The following is a 22,226-nucleotide window of genomic DNA, read 5'->3' on the forward strand; positions in this document are numbered from 1 at the left end:
AAAGATGTGTTAAGTCGCAGACATCATAATTAAAAGACACTTACATAAAGCTTTCGGCCACAGCCTTCATCAGTAGGAGAGAAATAGACACACACGTACACCTTTCATACACATAAGCAAGCACCCACCCTCATGCACACATGACCGTCAACTCCAGCAGCTCAGGTCTGAGCTGCCAGAGTTGGCTGCTGTTCAAAATGTGTACCATGCCACAGACATAGGCCAATGGGGACAGTACTCTGGTAATATGGGGAATATTCATTTGGCCTTCCATGGGACCTGTGGTAGGAGCCAAAAGCACCACAATCGCTGTGACCAAATTCACCCGATCTGAACTTGATGGAACATTTCTGGGACACATTATCATGCACCAGTCTGCATCCACAAACCAATGGTCTGTAGTGCATGGAAATCTGGTGTCCTGTGTGCAGACACCTGGTGCCACATACATCCAGAAACCTAACAAGGACTTGTCATATCCATGTTCTGCAGAATCACTGCTGCATTGTGTAACAAAAGTGAACTAAAACATTATTAAGCAGATGGTCATAATATTTTCATTCATCAGGGCATGTCTTACATGAAGCATTCTTTCTTGTAATTAATATCAGGTTACTGGCAAAAGGGATCGGTTGGTAGGACATGTTTTGGGGCATCAAGGGATCACAAATTTAGCATTGGAGGGCAGCGTGGAGGGTAAAAATCGTAGAGGGAGACCAAGAGATCAATACACTAAGCAGATTCAGAAGGATGTAGGTTGCAGTAGGTACTGGGAGATGAAGAAGCTTGCACAGGATAGAGTAGCATGGAGAGCTGCATCAAACCAGTCTCAGGACTGAAGACCACAACAACAACAACTGGCAAAAGTTTGTTTACGCTTTTTGAACATGTTGTATGCACACTCCTTTGACCGGTTCCAATATAACAGTTGAGCTGAGAAATATTCCAACAGATATTTACAACCATTTTGGGCAAATTTTCAATGTGTGAGCATTGTAGAAACCTAAAGTAACAAAATTTTCTGTTTTGTATCCAAGTTAAATTGCAATATAGCACGGGATAGTATTTATACATATTTAATTTTGCTCCAGTCAACACAATTCAAATAAAATACAACAAGCAGTAAATAAATCACCATTGAACAGAAGCAAATTCTCAGAAGTGTGGTATCTTGAGACAAAAGAAAACAGGTTTTCAAAACTATTGTTTATTATTAATTTCAACAATTTTCATTCAACTATCAACACAGAAAATATATGACACTGTTCCATAATTCACATCTAACTTGACAAATAAAGTCACATTATCTTCCTTTATCTTACATTATTTAACTGTGCACATTAAACAAATACAAATGTCAAACTTCTTGATTAACATTTCTCTAAACAGATGAATAATGAAAGCACAAAAAGATTCAAAAAGAAAACAATAATATATTCTGCTGCTTCCATCAAAATGTGTTGAAAAAATTATTTGTTCCCACTATTGCTAGCAAATTTGGAAGTATAACTCCATTATCTGGAGTAGTCTCTAAAGAGATAAAAATTATTTATTTTTACCATGAAAACAAGTCCATATGACTTGCATGTAGAGCACCACATATTATGTGCACCTCCCTCCTCATCCCTGCTGTTATAATTTGCTGTCATTTTGGCTAACTTCATCAGTACCCTAATGATCACAGACAATTAGCTCCTATGCAAATTACAACCTAACTGAAGGATAACTTAATCTGCACAAAAACATATAAAAAAACACAGCATCTTACATAAATATTATGGTGGGTTGCAATTCAAGCGTGTTTGTGAACACTCCCTAACCATTCTTGCCAGCTGCTTCTGCAGTGTTGTTGGAATTTCAAGCTTGAAAGCATCTTCTGGCCTCTGAAGCATATCTCTTACAATCTGAAGAGCCCTCTGTCGCAGAGGAAAGACAGGTATTGTAATGTATACTTTGGTTCTTTCAATCCTCATGGGCAATGCAGCTATAGGAATGGGTATCCTTTCATACTGTTTGAACCATGGTTCTGGTAAATACACATCTTTTGATTTTACAACCAGTCTGTCACGAGTATCCGCATCTATGAAAAGCCACGGATGTGACTCATAAGTGTTTGCATCGAAGAACGTGCCTGGTAATAGGGTTTTGAACTTCACATGTTGACCCTGGTAGTTCATCCACACAACATCAACTTTGCGTTCAGTGCTGTTAATGAACCTAAGAAAAGCACTGTTTGTGGCTTTCAAAGATCTGAGGACCTTCTCCTCATCCGCCATAACTGTAGTCACCCATCTGAAAGATAAGAAACAACAATGAAGCTATATGGAAGTGCAACTGTATAATTATTTGTTATAACTATTTACTATTTTGATTGAACAACAATACAACTTCAAAAATCAGAAAGAACAGGACACAAGCAGTACAGCGTCCCACTTATTACATTAACAGAAACCATCACAAACAAGGTCAAAACAAAAAGAACCTATGTGTCTTAACTGAAGCAATGGTTCTTTGGATAATGCAGTTGAAAAAATTTGACTATGTTGAACTAGATCATATACACCAGTGTCCAAAATTAAAGCAAGAAATGGAAACTTTGCAAGGTTGAATTTATTTTGCCACAAAACAGTATGAACAGGTGACAGTAAAGTAGAAACCATGTAAAGAATACAACATAACATAATCAACTGCAACATGCATAACAGTAGACAAAAATGTTCTTAGTTTTTTCCCAACTTAACAGATTTGCACACAGGTTCTGACAACGGGTTAGTGTGTTCAGTATGTGGTGTGACCACTTCTGGCACCAATACAGGCCTGAAAACAATGGGACATCAATCTCATGTTGAGGCAAAAATAATACCCATTCTTCATCATGCAGAGCTGCTCACACGTCTTGGAGAGTAGTAGTTGGATGCTGATGTGATGCAACCCATCTCCCTAGTGCATACCAGACATGCTCTAGGGGATTCAAATCTGGAGAGCGAGCAGGTCACGCCATACGTGCTTTACCTTCGGTTTCCCAGAAAACATCAACTACTCGTGCTTTATGAGGTCGAGCATTATTGTCCATCAATATGAAGTCTGGGCCCACAGCACCTCACAACAACCGTGCACGAGATCCCAAATTCTCCTCACAGTACCTGACAGCAGCTAAATCTTGTGATTCACCTATACAATTTCATTAAGAAGTGTTTGAGTGGTCAACGTAATCCCTGCCCAAACCATTAGGGATTCTTCTCGATACAGGTCTCTCTTCACAGTGTTTGGTTCTGAAATCGTGTTCCACATGCCCTCCAGATTCGAATCCGTCGAGTATCACTCTCCAGACCAAATAGGGACTCATCTGTGAAAAGAACATTGGCCCACCATTCAACCATTCAGGAGGCATGTTGAAGACTCAAATCTAGACGTTCCCTTCTGAGAAGACATGCCAGAGGTGAACAGACTGCAACAATAAAGGCCACTCTGCAGAAGCCTTTTGTACACCGTTTGCCTCGATACAGGGGCATGTCCAAGGGATGCTGCAAGGTAAGATGCCTGTTGCAGTGCGGTAGTAAGGCGGTACTGTCGTGCCCTTACAGGCAAACAAGGGTCCATTCTTTCTGATGTCACATGTAGTCGGCCCTGTCCGGGATACAGTTTTGGTTCTCTCATCCCAGAAACAGAAGAACAATTCACATTAAGCCATTGGGCCACATCAGTTTGCGACTATCCTGCTCCCATTCCTCCTATGGCCCTCCACAGCAGAGGGTCTGTAGACGTCTTCTCTGTGCCATACTGCTCCATCTGTGACTGTACACAGCAATTTTGGATGTGGGACTACCCTGCAAACACTACCCCAATTATAAGTGCCCCGATGTCATTGCTGGCATTTCTTTTGTTTTAGTGCACAAAAACAACTAGTGTCATATATGCCCAAGTCAAAACAGATAGAACATGAAGACAAAAAGAGGAGCTAAAAACAACTACAGATCAATCCCAATCGATGGAAGAGAAGACAGCTAAAAACAGGGTCCGGAGAAGGTCTATAAAATATGCCATAGAGAAAAGGAGGCCCAGAACTAAAAATTAAATGGCCTTCGCCATATAAAATGTGGTTAACAGCATTGTTCGCTAAAATGGCTGACCTCTGAGATGACAAACACAAACAGGAACATACACAGTTAACAAAAGGGCATTCCGTTGGTAAATGGTGGACCCTTCTGGAAGCAGATACCGAAAAACATACGAGGGTTGTTTTTTAAGTAAGGGCCGTTTTTATTTTTTAAAAAAAGATAAAAATACTTTTGTAAAAAAACTTTTATTTTCTGATTCTAAGCACTTTTACCTATTTTTCTACATAGTTGCCTTGTTTATTTAAGCACTTGTCATACTGTACAACTAAGTTTTTAATTCCCTCTTCAAAGAATTCGGCCGCCTGCTCCGACAGCCAAGAGTTCACGGCCGCTTTCACTTCATCGTCGCCATTGAAGCGCTGCCCGCCAAAATGGTGTTTCAGGTACCGGAAAAGGTGAAAATCGCTAGGAGCAAGGTCCAAAACTTCCTAGCCAAAAGAATAAATCAAATCCTGAGTCTTTTCAGAGGTGTAAGGCCTAGCGTTATTGTGCAGGAGCAAAACTCCTTTTGTCAGCATGCCGCGCCTTTTGTTTTGAATTGCTCTGTGGAGCTTCTTTAGAGTTGCACAGTAGGCATCTGAGTTGATTGTCGTTCCTCGTGGCATAAAGTCCACTAGCAAAACACCGCGCTGGTCCCAGAACACAGTTGCCATAATCTTGCGCTTTGACAGCGTCTGTTTGGCTTTGACCTTGATGGGTGAGGGTGTGTGTCGCCATTCCATCGATTGTTGCTTGCTTTCGGGAGTGATATGGGATACCCATGTTTCATCTCCAGTGACAATCTGACTCAACATGTCCTCCCCTTCTTCCTCGTAACGAATCAAAAAGTCCAATGAAGTGGCAAATCTCTTCCCTTTGTGGTCCTCTGCGAGGAGTCTGGGTACCCACCGAGAACACAGTTTCTTAAAGTTTAGGTTTTCAGACACAATTTTGTACAAATCGGATCTTGAAACTTCTGGAAATTCCAAAGAAAGAGTGGAAATTGTGAATCTTCTGTCCTCACGAATCTTTGTTTCGACTGCAGCCACCAAATCATCAGTGATCACAGAGGGCCGGCCTGTGCGTTCTTCATCATGGACGTTCTGACGGTCATTTTTAAACTCTCTAACCCATTGACGCACTTTACCTTCACTCACTGCATTCAAGCCATAAACTTCTGTTAACTGACGATGAATTTCTGCAGCTGATAGGCTTCTCGTGGTCAAAAAATGTATCACTGACCGTATCTCACACGCGGCGGGCAATTCAATAATCGTAAACATTATAAAGTAGCACAGCGATGCGTACACGTCAGCTACAGAGCTGCAACTTGCATCAGTGTGAACGGGAAGGATGCCGGCAAGTGGCGCGGGCCTATATGCGCGAACGGCCCTTACTTAAAAAACAACCCTCGTAGGTGCCAATGACCAAGGCACATCTGACACCACAGTCAGTCCAAGAGCCATCAGTGAACGTAAAGGCACTATTACGAAGGTCCATGCAAAGGTTGTGAAACTGAAGACGATAGAGTGAGGCTGAAGTAATGTCCTTTGGAAGCGAATGAAGGCCAAGGTGAACACGGGCCACCGCACGAAGCCGAGGTGGCGAAGGGTTCATAATGGGAAAGTTTCTGGTAGTGTGAAGGTAAGCTGACAGAGCAAGAGCTGAAAACGAACTCCAGGAGGTAACAGAAAAAAGGAGTCATTGAACGAGAAGGGATAGGATGGATGGTCACGCATGGCAGACAAACGGCATGCATATATGCTGAGGTGAAAGCCGTGGAGGTAGGACAACAGTACTTCGGCAGCTTCTGCATACAGACTCTCAAACAGGCTAGTGTAAAAGGTGCCAGTGGCAAACAGATGCCATGGTGGTAGATAGTATTGAGACAGCATAAGAGGGACGGGCGTGAAGATTCATAAATGAAACACTCGCAGTCTACTTTTGAACGGACAAAACGGTCAATCCATATGAAGCGGTCCAGTGACGGTTGCTTGACCTTTTTTAAATGTTTTAATTTTTTTATATGTGATTACCCTATATTTGAGAAGTTCAAAACAGTATTTAAAACAATTTATCTTGCTCCTTTACTGGATGGCGGCATTTTTATTTGTAGGTGCACGACAATTTTTCAGTCTGGAGACATTAGCAAAAATTTGAGTATCTCTGCACTGGGTTAAGTACAACATTGCAATTGACACGATTGTTTTTAGAAAAGTGTCCTCTACAACATTGTCTATTATGCAAAATACCCTGAATTCAAAAATAACCAGTCAAAATGACCTTCAAAGTATGGTATTCAAATTTTCAAAAATCTACTTTTTAGGCCCAAAAATAACAAACAAGAGGTGGGTGTCTATTTTTTTCCTATAGTTAGATATCATACACTACTAGCCTCATATAGAGCAAGAACACTTACAAATTTTTCCTTAGGTTTTTTATGAATTTTTGAAATTTGAAAATTTTCGTTTTTGTAAACTTTGGGGTTAGTTATCTCAATATAAAAATATGATTTTTGCGCAGTTTGTACACCTATATGATAGCAACGTACTGCAGAAATTTCAACATTGATATCTGACTGTGAACAAAGATATGAATTTTTGAAAATGAGGAAATAATTCACATTACTCTACAACTGATCTTATGGCTGTTGCCTATTTAAATGGTTTATTGTTTCATTTTAATACAATTTAATTGTGGCATATATTTAGTTAACACAATCACCCAATATTCATTTAGTTTATTTATTTTTAATAATGCAATATTAAACAATAGGAGCTTTCGCTATTGTTCCGTGGTAATAAAAATGGCCATTTATGTTTAGGTTTATTGTCAATAAAGAAGTACATTATTGCTGGGTGTGACATTGCTGTAGCCAGTCAGTTCTGAAACCTCTGTTAGAGTGGATGTACAAACTTCATCGACAGCGTAGAATGTGTTATGTGCTTTGTTCTGTGTATAATTTGTAATTAATTTTGAGAGATTAACTGGAATGCAATAACATGGATGAACAATGCTATGCTGGACAGACAGCAATTGAAGTGTGCCACAAAACAGTTTACGGTTCAGTTTCCAGAAACTTGAAAAATGTCAATGACTTTGATGAAGTTAGACAAACTTTGTTTAAATTTCAAGTAAGTTCTTTTGTAACATCAGTGTGCGAGTATCATGAGAAGAAAAATATTCTGAAGTACAACCACATTTTTGGAAGAAAATGCTGTGATCCACTTAAAGTTAATAAAAAGCCTATTACTAAAGGGTTGTGGGAAATAAAACTTGAACATTTGTCCCTGTCATGTGAGTAAAACAGCTTCCCAAGTGAAACTTAATGTAATTCCTGGAAATTCCCTGTGCCCAAATTGTTACTCAAAAATATTTCCTGCGAACCAGAATCATGTAACCCTGTTAATGACATTTATATTCCTAATGAGGAAGCTGTTAGCATACTGGATTTTGCTTGTTCTAAGTTAGACTTATCTCCTGTTTCAAAAATAATAAAATTAAGTAGCAGAGGAAGAAAAGCAGCTATTGAAAATAAGGTATAACAAATTTCAGACAAAATTAGAAAAGACTTGGGCTTATGCTTTAATAATACGGATACAAACATTATTTCTAAAGAAGAAGAAAACCTACCACCAGCATCATCTGACACTTAATATTTGAGCTTAATAGAGAAATTAAAAATTAAATGTTCAGTGACATCTAAAGAGGAAAGTGTTAAAATTTTAAGTTTGCTCCCTGACTCATGGTCAAGAGAAAAAATAGTTCATGAATTCAACATTTCTCATCATTTGGTTAAAATAACCCAAAAATTAGTGAAAGAGCAGGGCATTCTTCCAGTTTTAGGAAATGAAGGTATAAATGAAGAAAAAAATTAAAAAGGTATAAATTAAGAAAAAATTAAAAAGATCCAGCAGTTTTTTTGAAGATGATGAAAACAGTAGATTGTGCCCAGGTTGCAAAGATAGCAAAAGAGTTGTTATAAATAGAAACGACTAGTGCTGTCAAATTTAAATGAACTTTATGTAGCTTCCAAAAATTCTCATCCTGAATGCAAAATTGGAAGGTCAAAATTTTGTGACCTCCTCCCTAACTGGTGTATTTTGGCTGGGTCCTCAGGGACACACTTCGTATGTGTTTGTTTATATGATCAAAATGTCAAACCGATGATTGCGGGTGCAACACTCCGTGATCTTAACTAAAGAGTTACCAGATTTAATGGTCTGTGACACTAACAGTTATGACGGCATGTTGAGTTGGTAAGGAAACCGTTATTGAATTGTTTCACGAATATGAGGAGGAAATGCCAGACAATATTACCTTCAAACAGTGGGTCACAACTGACAGGGCAGAAATGATAACAGTGGTTAAATCTCAGTAAGAGTACTTTGAATCTTTAATGGATAACTCAGAAAAACTCAAAAGTCACCACTATGTTTCTAAAACCCAAAGTCAGTTTTTGAAAGAAAAAAAAGGACAACTTCATGAAACTGAAAGCATAGTGCTACCTGATTTTGCAGAAAATTTTACATTTGTGATTCAGGATGCAATACAAGGGTACCACTGGGTCAATGACCAGGCAACAGTGCATCCATCTACTCTCTACTTTAAAAATGAGAAAGACTAAGTTTGCAGTTCTTCAATTTGCATTCTAAGTGACTACAGGGAGCACAACACTTTGGCTGTACATGTGTTTCAAAAGTATGTAATAAATTACATAAAAGACATTTTTTCACAGGTTGAGAAGCTGATATACTTTTCAGATGAAGTGGTAGTCAGTATAAGAACAAAAAGAATTTTTCAAGTCTGTGCAACCGCAAAGTAGACTATGGGTTGGAGGCTGAATGGCACATTTTTGCATCCTGCCATGGTAAAAATGCATGTGATGGAGTAGGAGGTACGACAAAATGTGAAGTAAGTAAAGCTAGCCTACAAAGACCAACCACAGACCAAATTCTCACAGTACAGGACATGTATGTCTCTTGCAAGGATAATATTAAAGGCATTAGGATAATATTAAAGGCATTACCTATTTTCTGATCAAGAAAGAAGTGGTTCTGCATATGAAAACAACACTTCAATCCAGATATGAAAAACTGTATAACAATAAAAGGAACAAGGCATTTCTACAAATTCCTTGGCATTGCAGAAAACTTAGTTTGATGCAATGTAACATCAGAAACCAAAATTTGTGACATTGTGTCAGTAAAATTACATCTCTGTCTTTAATGTTGAATGACATAGCGGCATGTGTGTCTGATGGACAGTGGTGACTTGCAGAGGTTGAAAGATGAGTTTGGAAAACAATGATGATTTTGTGCACTTTTACCACCCTACTGGCCCAAGAACATGATTCAAGAAATTTACTAGTGACAAAGTTTGGATACCAATGAAAAATGTTTTAAGGAAACTTTCACTGCTTTAACTTACCACAGCAACTGGGAGGTCCTATTCTATATCACAGAAGCTATCTGAAGAGTGATCTACAAGACAAACAAAAAACAGACTTTTTGGATTTAAAGTGATGGGCGAACTCATATCTCATGTACTTTAAAGAGCAAAAAAGAAGAAATTTCATTCGTTCGGCCAACACCTCAGAAACAGCATGATAACATTCAGATTCACGACCTGAAAAGGAGGATGTTTGTGGCGTATGTGTATGACAGTGACTGGTGGATTACAGAGATTATTGACACCAGTTACGAGTTAAATGAAATTGTAGTGAACTTTATGCTACCACATGGACAGCTGTTTCCAGTTGAAGGACAGCAACACCACCATCAGGGTTCACTTCCCGTTCACAATGTTTTGAAAACTGTAAGTGCTCCAGTTTCTATTCATTCAACAGGAAGGCATCACTCTATATCAAAGGAAGATACTGAAGCAGTGGAACACATTTTTAGTTCATTGACTGGCTAATTTCTGTACAAAATAGACTGCACAGAAGTTGTATAAATTGAAACCTTTAAGTCTTTGGACCTTTCACATGCATTTTGGAATCAATTAAAATGCTTGAAAAATGAGTCTCTTACTCATCTTTTAAAACTAAAATAATGTTAAATAAGGCTAGGTTTTGATTTTAAGAGCCTATTATGTGATAATGTGGAAATAAAACAGGTTCTATGCACGGCAAAAATTTCAATTGTTTATAAAACCTGTTCGACTTAAAAGTTGAAGCTCTCCTTTTCAGGGAATGTAGAACTATATGGTACTAATCAACAGAAAAAAATCAAAATTTTATGTATTGGCATTTTTGCAAAATAAATATTTTTCCTTAAATAATTAAAAAGCTCAGAACCTTAGAGGAAAAGAACAGACAAGTCCAAATGGAGGATTTCTTTGTAATCATAAAGCAATTATCTTTCAAATAATAAAAAAAAATATATATATATCTAGAACGGTTCCAGAGAGTCTAAAATTTTTCTAAAATTTGCATCTTCAAAAGAGTATACACAGTGTCATCTGGGGAGGGCTGTACCTCTTAGCAGAAACTTTTCTGGAGAAAGCAAAAAAATATGTATTCCTTACTTAGTTCTTCATTTTAACATATGCTAAATCCAATAACAACCGAAGCTATGAAGGTAAGATTTTTTCCTAGCCTGCCTGAATTGATATGGACTACACCTAATGCACTGGTCCTAGGGAGCACTGTCATCTCTACAGCACGCTCTTACTACTGGCTTATAAATCGGTACGCATGTATCTGTGTACTATTTGTTGAAGACAATGGCATGAAATGAGCTGTTGGTAAGATATTCATGACAACACTACAATGAAGGCAGATTATGACATATCAAGATATAGGCTAACCAAAACTGGTAACTCACTTTAATGTGAAAAATATTCAAAAAAACTACGACAAATTACTTGGGCTATGCCATTAAAAAAACTTAAAAGAAAGATTGTACAATAAATGGCTATCAGTGTGAATGAGTTTTATGATGTGAATAGTGCCGAGATCAATTTATAAAACAACGATAATCACTGATGGTAAAACTTTACAAATGGCCATCAGTACTCACTAGAAATATACAAGAAATGTCAATATGTTGCCAAAGCAGTATGTGAAGAAAAAGTAATTCTTATTTTCTGGCTCACAGCTCATTATTTTCTATTACATGCTAGATCTTCCACTTGGTTGCTACCAATATGACAAGCTGCCAAGATCTGCACTATATCGCAAATAAGGGTAGTCTGTGGATGGCCCACATTTAATCTACTTATCTATCAATTAACAAAAGTACAATGGATATCAGAATTTAAGATAATAATTGTATTCACTATCTTACGAATACTTGTTGTATGTCATTTATTAATTTTATTTAATTATTGTATTCACTGTTTCAATACGTCATATTTATTAGATTTGTATGTTAGCTGTGTTCACAATATTAGTAATTTTGTGTTTATTGAGCACTAAGTTAATTTTATAGTATCTCCAAATTCCTTCTATTAGATGGGGTAGATTCCATAATCATGGGTGGGGAAAGTTGCATTACGTTTTATGTCAGTTAAAAGTTAATGTAAAAAATAGAATAAACAGGAATGAATTAAACATAGACTGGTGATCATATGAGTTGTTTGACCTTCCTTTTAAATCTGAAAGTCAGAAATTTAGAAAGTCAGATGTTAAAGTCAGGTTTAAACCTGTCATGGCTGGGACAGCAATACGACATAGCACTGAACATCGAGCAGCATTTTACAAGAGCTCTGTGAATTATGCACATCTTTTTACTGAATCCACTCTGTTAAAACAAATCTGTAAGTGAGACTCATTTTACTAAGGTCTGACGCTCCTCTATGTTTTCCCGTGTTTGCGATTTACAAATTGGATTGTTTTGGAAATCAGCCTCGTGCAAACTTTTTTTTTTTTTTTTTTTGTATTTACCCAGACATGTTTTGAAATCTGTGTGTCATCTTCTGTGGGTCAAATTTTTGTTTCTTAAAATTACATTGCTAAATGAACTGCATTATTATAGCACCTCTCACTGGGTATGGAATCAGAAGGGTGTGCTCAGATCACATGTCACCACTTTTTGTGAAAGTGCATGTGACATGAAGTAGTGAGCAAAAATTCTGGGAAGAACTGTGTGGAAACAGTGCACCAAGAAGCAGTTGATCGAGACATCAGCCAGACACACACAATAGGACGAAAAATTTTGCACATGACATGCTATCAAAAGACAAAAAAGGGCACAAAAACCAATGTATAGTAAAATTCAGTTCCTTTAGTGGTGTAATTTTCAGAAATAAAAATTTGACCTACAGAATATGACACATAGATGTTGAAACATGTCTGGGTTAAAAAAAAAAAAAAAAAATTGTTTGCAGAAGGCTGATTTTTCAAAACAACCTAATTTTTAAATCTCTATGTGATGAAATATGAATAAATTTTTCATTATTACTATTTACTTAGAAAAATTTCAATCTAAGATTGTCACAGATGGGACAAGGAATTTTCATAGGTGTCACTCATGTCACCCAGGGTCAGTTTTTATAAATTAAAATCAATTTTACTGTATTCATTTACAGATGAATCAGCATGTAATATAGGCTAAAGTTTAGAATGGGCCACACATGCAGATGCTGGCAACGCCTATGTGTGTATGATTATGAGTGAATGTGTTGTTACTTTCAACAATATAATGATATCACTTATCTTCACCCATCAACCTCCCCAACCTCATGATTTAATTTAAAACAAGCACACAAATCATTTGAAACACTGATTCACAATTCGGTTATTCAGCCATCTTAGATTTCCCCAACAGCCATTTATAAAGTTTTACCCATAACATGTCTAGACCTCACTTCCCAATTAAACAACCTAGTGAAAAGTTTTGTTACCTATAAATATGATACATTTCAGGACAGTATTAGTTTAAAGTCCTGTGTACCAAATTATTTTAATTTTAAGAACCACCACTAAAGAAACTAAATGCAGATGACTTCTCGCCCCCTTTCAAAAATGTCTAAATTTCCTGAAAATTCATTATATAAAAAGTTTCTAATGTGCACAATAACTAGATTTGTAAGAACAGCAAGAACTTGTTCAAACTCTATGTAGGATACGTCCTCCCCATTAACTTCTCATTTCGTACAAATATCATACACACAATCTGTTTGTCTCAATTCTGTTCAACAGTTCTCTCTGCATTTCCAGGGTATGTGTATTTGGCAGATTTGCTTATCACAGTCTGAAAATCCAACAAAATAAATGTTCTTGGCATAATCTTTTTCACAACTGGTGCTGACACTGTAACTTCTTCGAGATCATGTGCCTGCAGATCTTCAACACATGACTGTTCATCACAAACCTCAGACCCTATAAAGATGAGAGAATTTACACTGGATATAACTTGAAAAACTATTTCAAATCCAGATTTAAAAAACTTCCTTTACTGTCAAATTCGTGCAATGTTTCTGGAAACTAACCCACTTCCAAGTCACTGGGCCTGCAATAGACTTTACATTCTTTGTATTGTTCGATTGCCTTCTTATTTTATCAACTGTGACAATGTTTTGCATTTTGAGCAGATTATCACCAGTAAATTTACAAGATGTTTTCTTCTTCACTAAAAAAAATCTGTTTTGCTCCCTTTTTTGGCACAGTAGGCTTTAGGCTCTCTCATCCAAGCCTATTTTTTTGGGGGTGGGTGGGTGGGGTGGTGGGGATGGAGGGGAGGGGTAACTGGAAGGAAGCACCTTCTTTATCCAAAGAAACAGCTTTGCTGAGGGACTGAAAATCTTATATCATCCTATATGGGAATCACAGGTCTCAAACTCAACTTCAGTCAATACAGATTTTAGTTTACAGCCGTATTTCTTCTTTTACCTTCCTTCTTACAATGTTCAATTAAAAAATTTTCACAGGATACCTTTATCTTCATGTTTTCCATCTGCTTTTATTCTGTCCTCTTTACTGGAGTTTTATTTGCTGGCATCTTTCTGTAACTTTCCTCAAAGTTTTCCCATATTTGCTGCTAACACTGTTTTTCTCATCTTCTGAATAAATAATAAATCAATATAAGTACAATTCATTAAGGCACAAGTTATACCATCCCACATTACTTAAAACTGGCATGAAGTGTTAAACAGTTGGATTTTTGTAACAATCTAACAAACAGTAACATGTGAGACAATTACTTCCAATATTTATACATAACAGTTTGTACATTAAACACTGCTTTATAAGTCACTAGATTTTTTTATTGGGTTTACTCACTCCTAACCTAAAACAAACAGAACTGCTACAATTTCTGAGTTACAGGCCAAACTTTATGTTTCTTCATTGCAGGTGGGATACTAAATACACTGCTGTTCTTGTAAATTAGCTGCTTACTTCATATATTACTTTTCTTTAAAAACCGAAGACTGTCCAAAAGGTTCAGCTACTGAAACTGAACAGTTGACACAATAACATTAGCTGCAACCTAAATTTAAATATAAAAAGCAAACTTACTGATCTCGAACCTCCTCTGACAGTTTACCTACAATAGAACCTCCTCTGACAGTTTAACTATAATATCTCAACAATGCTATAACTTCAATAATGTTCCAGAGCAGTAACATTTTACTTTACTAGATTCAGAAAACGATGACAAATTTAATTAAAAATGAAATTTAAAAAATCTCAGGCTTAGTTTTACACAAAAATCACTCATAGTGAGTCTCTGTATACAACAGCAATTTCTGTTATGCACCAAAGATGAAGCCTATTTCATTTAATATAATTAATGGCCAATGAAATCCCTTTAGCACTAAGACTGACATTACTACATAGAACAATGAAACCTAATCACCCAATCTTTGTACGATTTGAATCCTCTTTATAATCATGTGCCTTGAAGCTTTTTTAGGACATTTACATGAACTGAACAATGCTGCTTCTTCCTATACTGATTTGTAAATAATTAATGTAGGCAACAAACATATCTTACCTAAAGCCAAGAATAGAGTGCACATCTATCATCCTTTTAAGTAGCTTCTACTGAAAATAAGCATGCAGCTTCTGACAGCCCCTCAGAAACAAAGTTTTACACCTGCTTCACAAACAAACTCAGATGGCATTCAGTGTGTGAGACATCATTTTGATAAACGTCACTTAGTGAACCTCCCTTGCTTTTTTCATAGTTTATGTCCAATATATGTAGGTCTACATAATATGAATCAAAATATTCTGTCTCTGGTCCATCATTTAATAAATTTTTTCTGGATTTCCCTTCCAGTTTTTGCTGTTATGATGAAAACTGCATTCAAATATGGCACACAAACATTAGCCTGTCATACAGGTCAGCCTGTTACCAGAACCTCTATTCAACAGCCAAATACATTAGTTTCACCAACATAACCAAGTTAACACCTTTCAACTCAATGTATGCCTTTAGTGACATTACAGAACTGACTGTCACCACTACCAACATTTCAAGAGGGAGGTGGCTGGGAGCTTACAGTATAATGCATTAGCCCATTTCGATACATATACACAAGTTTTTTTCAATAATACAGTCAAGGGGAAGAAATCACAAATGTTACATAGGCTAGCCCTTCACTTAAAATAAAAAACAAAATTATAATAATAACAATAATAATCTCAATAGTTTATGTGAACTCAGGCTAGTAAAATAAATCAAAACATTAAATTTGTGTTATTTCAAGAAGGGAAAGCAGTTAACATTCTTTATACACACATCTTAACACACAATAATTACAAACATATCCGAGGAGGCAAAAAAATTATTTTGTTTCTCACATACAAGCAACCACCATTTTGGAGATATGCTTCAAAATTAATACTTTGTTGTCTTGCTAACATTTTGATGTAACCGTACCGAAAAATATTTTCTGCAGGAGGATTTCTGTATGCAATAAAAGCACAACATGTGCGCAACACAACCAAAACTGATCTGAGAAATGAAGACCACACTTCTTCAAGTACATAAAGTTGCAATATAACTCGACCTGTTACCACAACACAATTGTCACCTTCCAACGTAAGATACAATACATTGGACCTAACTGCGACAATGAATGCCACACAAAAAATATTCTGCACAACTATAGCTCACATGACAAAAAAATTCCCTGATGAAAGGTTTTCTAATTTTAAAAACAAATGTTCCATTTTTTATAAGTTTACAATAACGCCTTCTCACATTCCATCAATACATCCCATGCATAATCGACGGCACGATCTGTAGAATCTACCTATCGTTATGTCAACTGTTAAATACATTTTCATCTCCTTCACAACTTTCAATTACAGTCGCAATTTAATGCCAATGTTTCAGCCTGTTAACATGTTTACTCCTACCATCAGATGTCAACAACAACTTACAAGTGTACATTAGGGTAAAAATATAATTAATGAATACCAAGCTTAAACTCTTATTTAAAACTTACCAACAAAATATGATGACGTGAGATTGAAACTAATTACCCGCTAATACCACACACCGTCAACTTCGATCAAACATAAACTAATAACGTAATAAGCTCTGACGAACTGACAGTAACAAACACTTTAAGCCTCGATCGACTTATCGATGTACAGTCAAACCGACAATCGAAATGAAAGGGGCAAAAGCTGTATCTTCTTCGAACACAACAAAGTTACATAAATCAATTGGATGAGTCAACATTAAACTACAAAACAATTCTAAATAAAATCCTTTTTTCACTCAGCCACGTGATATAGGTATGTAGGCTCTACCACATGTTAGACTGTGGCTCTAAGATAAACTTGGTTTGTCAAAATGCCAAACACGTATAGGAACAGTAGTGAAAATCAGTGTAAGGGCAGGGTTATGTACAATATCTGAAGCATACATGTATCGAATTTATTACGAAAGTAGTAGATACGTCTAAGACATAAATAATCATTGAGGAATTTCATAGTCTCTTTCATAAAACGAGCGACAAAATAAGACGTTCACATTTCCTGGATGAAAATTGATATAAAAGCACAAACTATCCTGTTGTATCATGCATTCTTAGTACTTTGTCCAACCCCTGTCCTTCCTCATTGCTCCAAACATTCTCTTCAGCATCGATTTTCTTAGGGTTTGCAGTTCTTGCAGTGAAGTTGTCACCCATTCTTCTCGCATCGCTGTTTTAGCTCACATACGGCCTCAAATTGACATCCATTGGCATAAACACGCCTTGCAAGTATTCCCCAAAGGTTTTCCACGGAGTTCAAATTCAGGTTACTTGCAGGCCAGGAAAAGACATCGATATCTGCACAAATGCGTTATCTTGTTGGAACATTAACCTTTCGCCCCATAGGTCCTCGTACATTCTAATCTATTCTGTCTCTAGCATCTCAGTGTTCGTATTAGATTTCATTCTAGTGTTCAACCAAGCAATGAGAAATTTACCTCTAGTGCAGAACGCTAGCCAAATCATAACACTTTCACTACCAAAATTTCTTCTGATTCTTACATGTTGCTCTGTCCTCAGACCATGCCAACTATACTGACATCCATCTGGACCATTAAAATTATTCTCATCATTAAAGATCGCTTTATCCAATTCTCTAGTACATAACATTTGTCATGCAGCAAACTCCAATCGAACCTGTTTGTCGTTTCTTCAATGTAAGGTGTTTTCATTTGGCAAAATTTGTCATAAACGTCCGGCAGTTATTGGAAACTTAAATCAGTAACAATTTGAGAAGAATAACGGTTGTGCTTTAATCAAAAGTAGTCATTTCAACGCCACAGATAATTTTCCACTTTGCACATATTTTCTGTTCTTTCCATGTCGTGCTCAGAATCTAACGAAATTATGAATCACTGCACTCGAAAGGTGCAACTGCTTGGCGATTTACGATTAGAGAGTCTTTATATCTACACCTTTATACTGATTTCCACTACTGTAGATTTTCATGGAGAAGTGTAAATATAGTGCACAACTGTTAATCGTCACAGCGCTTCTGGACTGTAGGTTGCGCTTTCTTCTTTACTTTACCATAAGTAAAGTGTGTTGATAGATGGAAATGGCAACTGTGACTTGTGAGTAAAAGCTCACGAACGACATGAATATCTACACTGGCCAGGTGCCTTTCATTGTATTAATGAATGTTTTGTGGTAGGTGATAGGAACTTCCGTGCGAGTATGTTACCTGTAAGGAGAACATACACTCTATTATGAAGCGAAAGAGGTACAAACTGTAAGAAAGATGCAGCTCATAGCATATGTGAAAAACACTTCTGTAAAAAACGGCCATGAGCATGAATCTGAGCTACTGCAGGCGTCCAGTAGACAGCCGAGAAATGCAAACAAGAATCTACAGGTTTCCATATCGCATGTGAAACAGGACGCCATGATATTAATGAAAGCCCAAAGCAACAATAAGAACTGAAAATTGTGAATAGAAAGATAGTAACTCAACAAATCTCCATTGTCGAAGTTAGCTCTTGCTAACGTCAGTCAACAAGAGGAACAGAACAGGCACACCACACCTCAACAGCAAATAAACGTTTGTTATACCCCAAGAAGCAAATCATAATTGGATGTACATCCAACAAAGCAATTTCCCTAACCTACTGAATTACCTTGGCCCAGACTGGTCGATTACAATCCCACACAATGCTGAAATAAATGCAAATTCTCAGGATCCTGGCTTACACATTTCCACCATACGCAACTCCATTTCATCAGTGACATAATCTTGTTCACAAGTCACAAATGGAATACATGGATAAATGAACAAGCTTGCAATGGATAGTTATCAAAGTAACAATTTAATTATTCAGCAATTGAAAAGCTTCAGAGCACAATTTGAAGCGTCAGAAGTTCAGATATATGCTAGGAAATACAATGAATATTAACACTGGCTATTACTTGTTTCCCACAGGTACAATCATCTCAAAAATGAAAAATTTGTGTATGCAAATTTGTAAGAACTCAGCAGACAACTTTAATGATTAATTCTCTGATTTAATGGAATGCTTGTTGCTTTCTAGCTAAAAGAGAAGTTTTTAGAGAGAAGTTTTCCAGAACAATTGTTTCCAGTTACTTTGAGCAAAATGTTGCTAAAATTCAAATTCGACATTCATTGTTGGCGCTATAAGCAAGTTCAGTCAGATAGACGAGATGATACAGATAGTACCATACATTTAAGAAACTGAGGGATTTCTCGCCAAAAGATACATTTAAACTTGCGTTTTACAGCTCCACAGACAATATTAATCACAGTAACGACTCCTGCAGTTGATTTCTGCATCATCTCTGCATACAGTCCCCCCTCATGCCTCCTCCTCCATTTCGAATCTGTAGTAGCATTTTGGTCCGCTTATTTAAGCAATTTCCATTTATTTACATATTTAGTTGGAGGCAGTTGTAACATACACTTATGGGGTTGTGTCACTGTAGCTGCAAATGTTAGAAAAAAAACTTGCAGTAAGTCATAGAAGATAAAGCCTATTTTAAACGAAGGATTCTCTACAATAGTTTCTGCACTACCCTGAGATAGCCCTGCTGTAGATATCACTCTCTGTGCTGGTTACTGCAATTTTTTCAGCGTCAAAACTGATTCGTGAGATCCTTAATCCTTCCCAGTGGAGATTTTGATTACAAACTATCTGAACTACCCTTGAATACATTATCTGTCTTCCTCATGATAAACTGTACACACATGTTTGTTACATTATAATTCAATGTTACAACAATAGTTTTGTAAATTTATTCAGCTTTTGTGTTGTGACCCATACAGCCATCAACAAATACAAAATTCTCTCTCCTGGAACAACATTTCAACTAACCATTAATATGTTTCAATATGAATAAAATTTTCTATAATTTACACGTATTCTGATGCTCCAAATAAGGACACCTGAACAGTTGTGAAAACAGCACAAGGAGTTTAGCTATACATGTTCCATTCTCAATATTGCTGGATTGTTGTCTTCAGGAGACCTCTATTTCATGTGTTGATTCATGTAGACTTTGCAGTAAATCTGTGCTCTACAGAGGGTTTCTTCTGATACTGGCCCACCTGGTGCTATATTGAGACATCACATCACCTAGAAACTGTGCAATTAGTTTGAAGATTCTTAAACCTTCCTTCGCTCAAAGAGTGATGATCGTAAGGGGACTCTCAACACCTACACTGTAAAGCTGCTTGAAAAGGTTGTCTGTTTCGTTTAGTACAGAGTGCACCTTTTTACAATGTGATCAATATCCTCTACTTCTCACAATTAATAACTGGAGGATGTCTTTTCTATCAGTTCTGTGTAAGTGTAGCCCAAAACAGCTATGGTTAAACGTAACCCAAGTAATACTCCTCCTCATGAACCAGTATTTTGTATATTATTTCAGATACATTCACCTACGATGCCTGCCTCTAGATAGTAACGATATTTTTTTCTTCTTTCAATTGTCTTTTTCCTCTTGAGTAGAGTGGTTAGGTCAGAATACAGAATTCTGTTGTCTTCGTTATGGTCAATTTTTTTACTATCTTCAGTAGGTTTATCTGTGAATTTACTACCATTAAAACAGCCATGTCCGTTTCACCTACATAGTCATAAAGGATTTGTGCATGTCTTGTAACTAGTCAAACTACTTCAGCATTTTGTACTACAAATGGTTGTTATGGTTGTTCATTGTACAGTTATTTAGAAACATCAGTAGCTAAATATGAATCTAGACATATTATGGTTCTTTCATCTGTGTACTTCACCCTGGATGTAAGGGTTGTTAATATGGTAGTCAGTTAAGTAGTAATGATATTCTTTAGGCAGCTTAAAGTAGCCCCGTTACTTCGCTTTCTTATGTCTATATATGTACAAACTCTACCAGATGAGCTTTATGCACTGCCTATATGTGTGGTTGTCAGTGCTGCCAATACTCACACATAATTGTGTACACTATTTATATGTTCCGTGAAGTTAATGTACACTATCATGTCATCCTTATTTGTCAGTGTCTCTAGAGACAAATGAAACAGGTTCTGATGATATAACATTTCTTCAGCGCTTATCATTTTCTTTTGGTGATTAGTGGACTAAAACCCATTGTTGGTCAAAGAAGAAGTCAATCCTAAGTTTCTGTTTCTTCTCTTGGACTGTCGACCTTCTGATCTGCCTAAATATAAATTTGGCTGCTATGAACCATCTCTTCAAGTGAAACAGCGGTTTTAATTTTTCCCAGTGACAGGGCATCTGTTGATGTGGAGCTCGTCACCCCTATACATATCCACTGCATTTTGTACTGTGTTCTGTCAAATTTAGAGAAGATATTGAGGTTTGCAGAGTCATAGCAGATACTACCTTAGTAAAAGTCAGTCGAGCTACTGGTTCAAAAATATTCAAATACAAATGAATGTCCTCTCTGCTTTAGTCCTGTGACGCCTATCATTATACTTAACAATCCTTTGTATTTATCTGTTACAGCTCTTACTGGTTAGTTTACTAGCAAAGTTCATTCCAGGTATTTAACAACATTTTAACTGGAAGGGTGATTGGGCTCACGAATACATCCTTTATATTAGAGAACAGATGCCTAGGGAAGGTTAACATCATAGTTTTATTCAGCAGTATTATTAGCCCATTACTTATCAGCCATGACTGTAGCTTGACCATGACTGTATCGTAAACCACCAAACAGGCATCAAATATCACACTTTCTGTATAAATATGTATACAGTGTCATCAGCATATTGGAGTAATCTAATTTTACCATGCACCAGTTCACAAAGATCAATTATATGGATGTTAGACAGCAGCAAAAAATATTCAAACCTTGTGGTTTTCCTTGGTCCAGCAACAATGAGATACTTTTATAAATCTTTGTCTTTTGGGCAGAAAAGAGTTGGGTTAATCCTGATGCTCTAGGCACTCAGTTTACTAGCTAATTTTGGCAGAGACATGTTACTGTAGCCACTCTGCAGACCTGTAAAGACAGCCACAATATAGTTGTTTCTGTTAAAGTAATTCAGTGCATCTGTACTTAAATGCATTAGGATTTTGCTGATATTCAGCCCCTATCGAAATTCGATTTGTGTTTCTTGTAGACAGCCTTAGTTTTCAGACAGGTATTGAAGTTTGTGCCTTACTAGCTTTCCTAATACTTTGATTGGGCTGGGAAGAAGTGTAATAGGTCTCCAGGATTCAACTTCAATATTTTCTT

The 22,226-nt window shown here is 36.7% G+C and overlaps 1 protein-coding gene across 1 annotated transcript; it reads right to left on the reverse strand.

Moving 5' to 3' along the window:
* Positions 1 to 1,267: 1,267 nt before the first annotated feature.
* LOC124802872 (von Hippel-Lindau disease tumor suppressor) lies at positions 1,268 to 16,636 on the reverse strand. Its single transcript, XM_047263915.1, has 2 exons — positions 16,500 to 16,636; positions 1,268 to 2,292 (listed from the first exon to the last, which is right to left on the reverse strand). Exon 2 carries the CDS (start codon positions 2,274 to 2,276, stop codon positions 1,776 to 1,778), a length of 501 nt encoding a protein of 166 aa, XP_047119871.1. The 5' UTR covers positions 2,277 to 2,292; positions 16,500 to 16,636; the 3' UTR covers positions 1,268 to 1,775.
* Positions 16,637 to 22,226: the final 5,590 nt, after the last annotated feature.

The sequence above is a fragment of the Schistocerca piceifrons genome, chromosome 6, assembly GCF_021461385.2.
Source record: "Schistocerca piceifrons isolate TAMUIC-IGC-003096 chromosome 6, iqSchPice1.1, whole genome shotgun sequence".
Lineage (NCBI taxonomy): Eukaryota > Metazoa > Arthropoda > Insecta > Orthoptera > Acrididae > Schistocerca > Schistocerca piceifrons.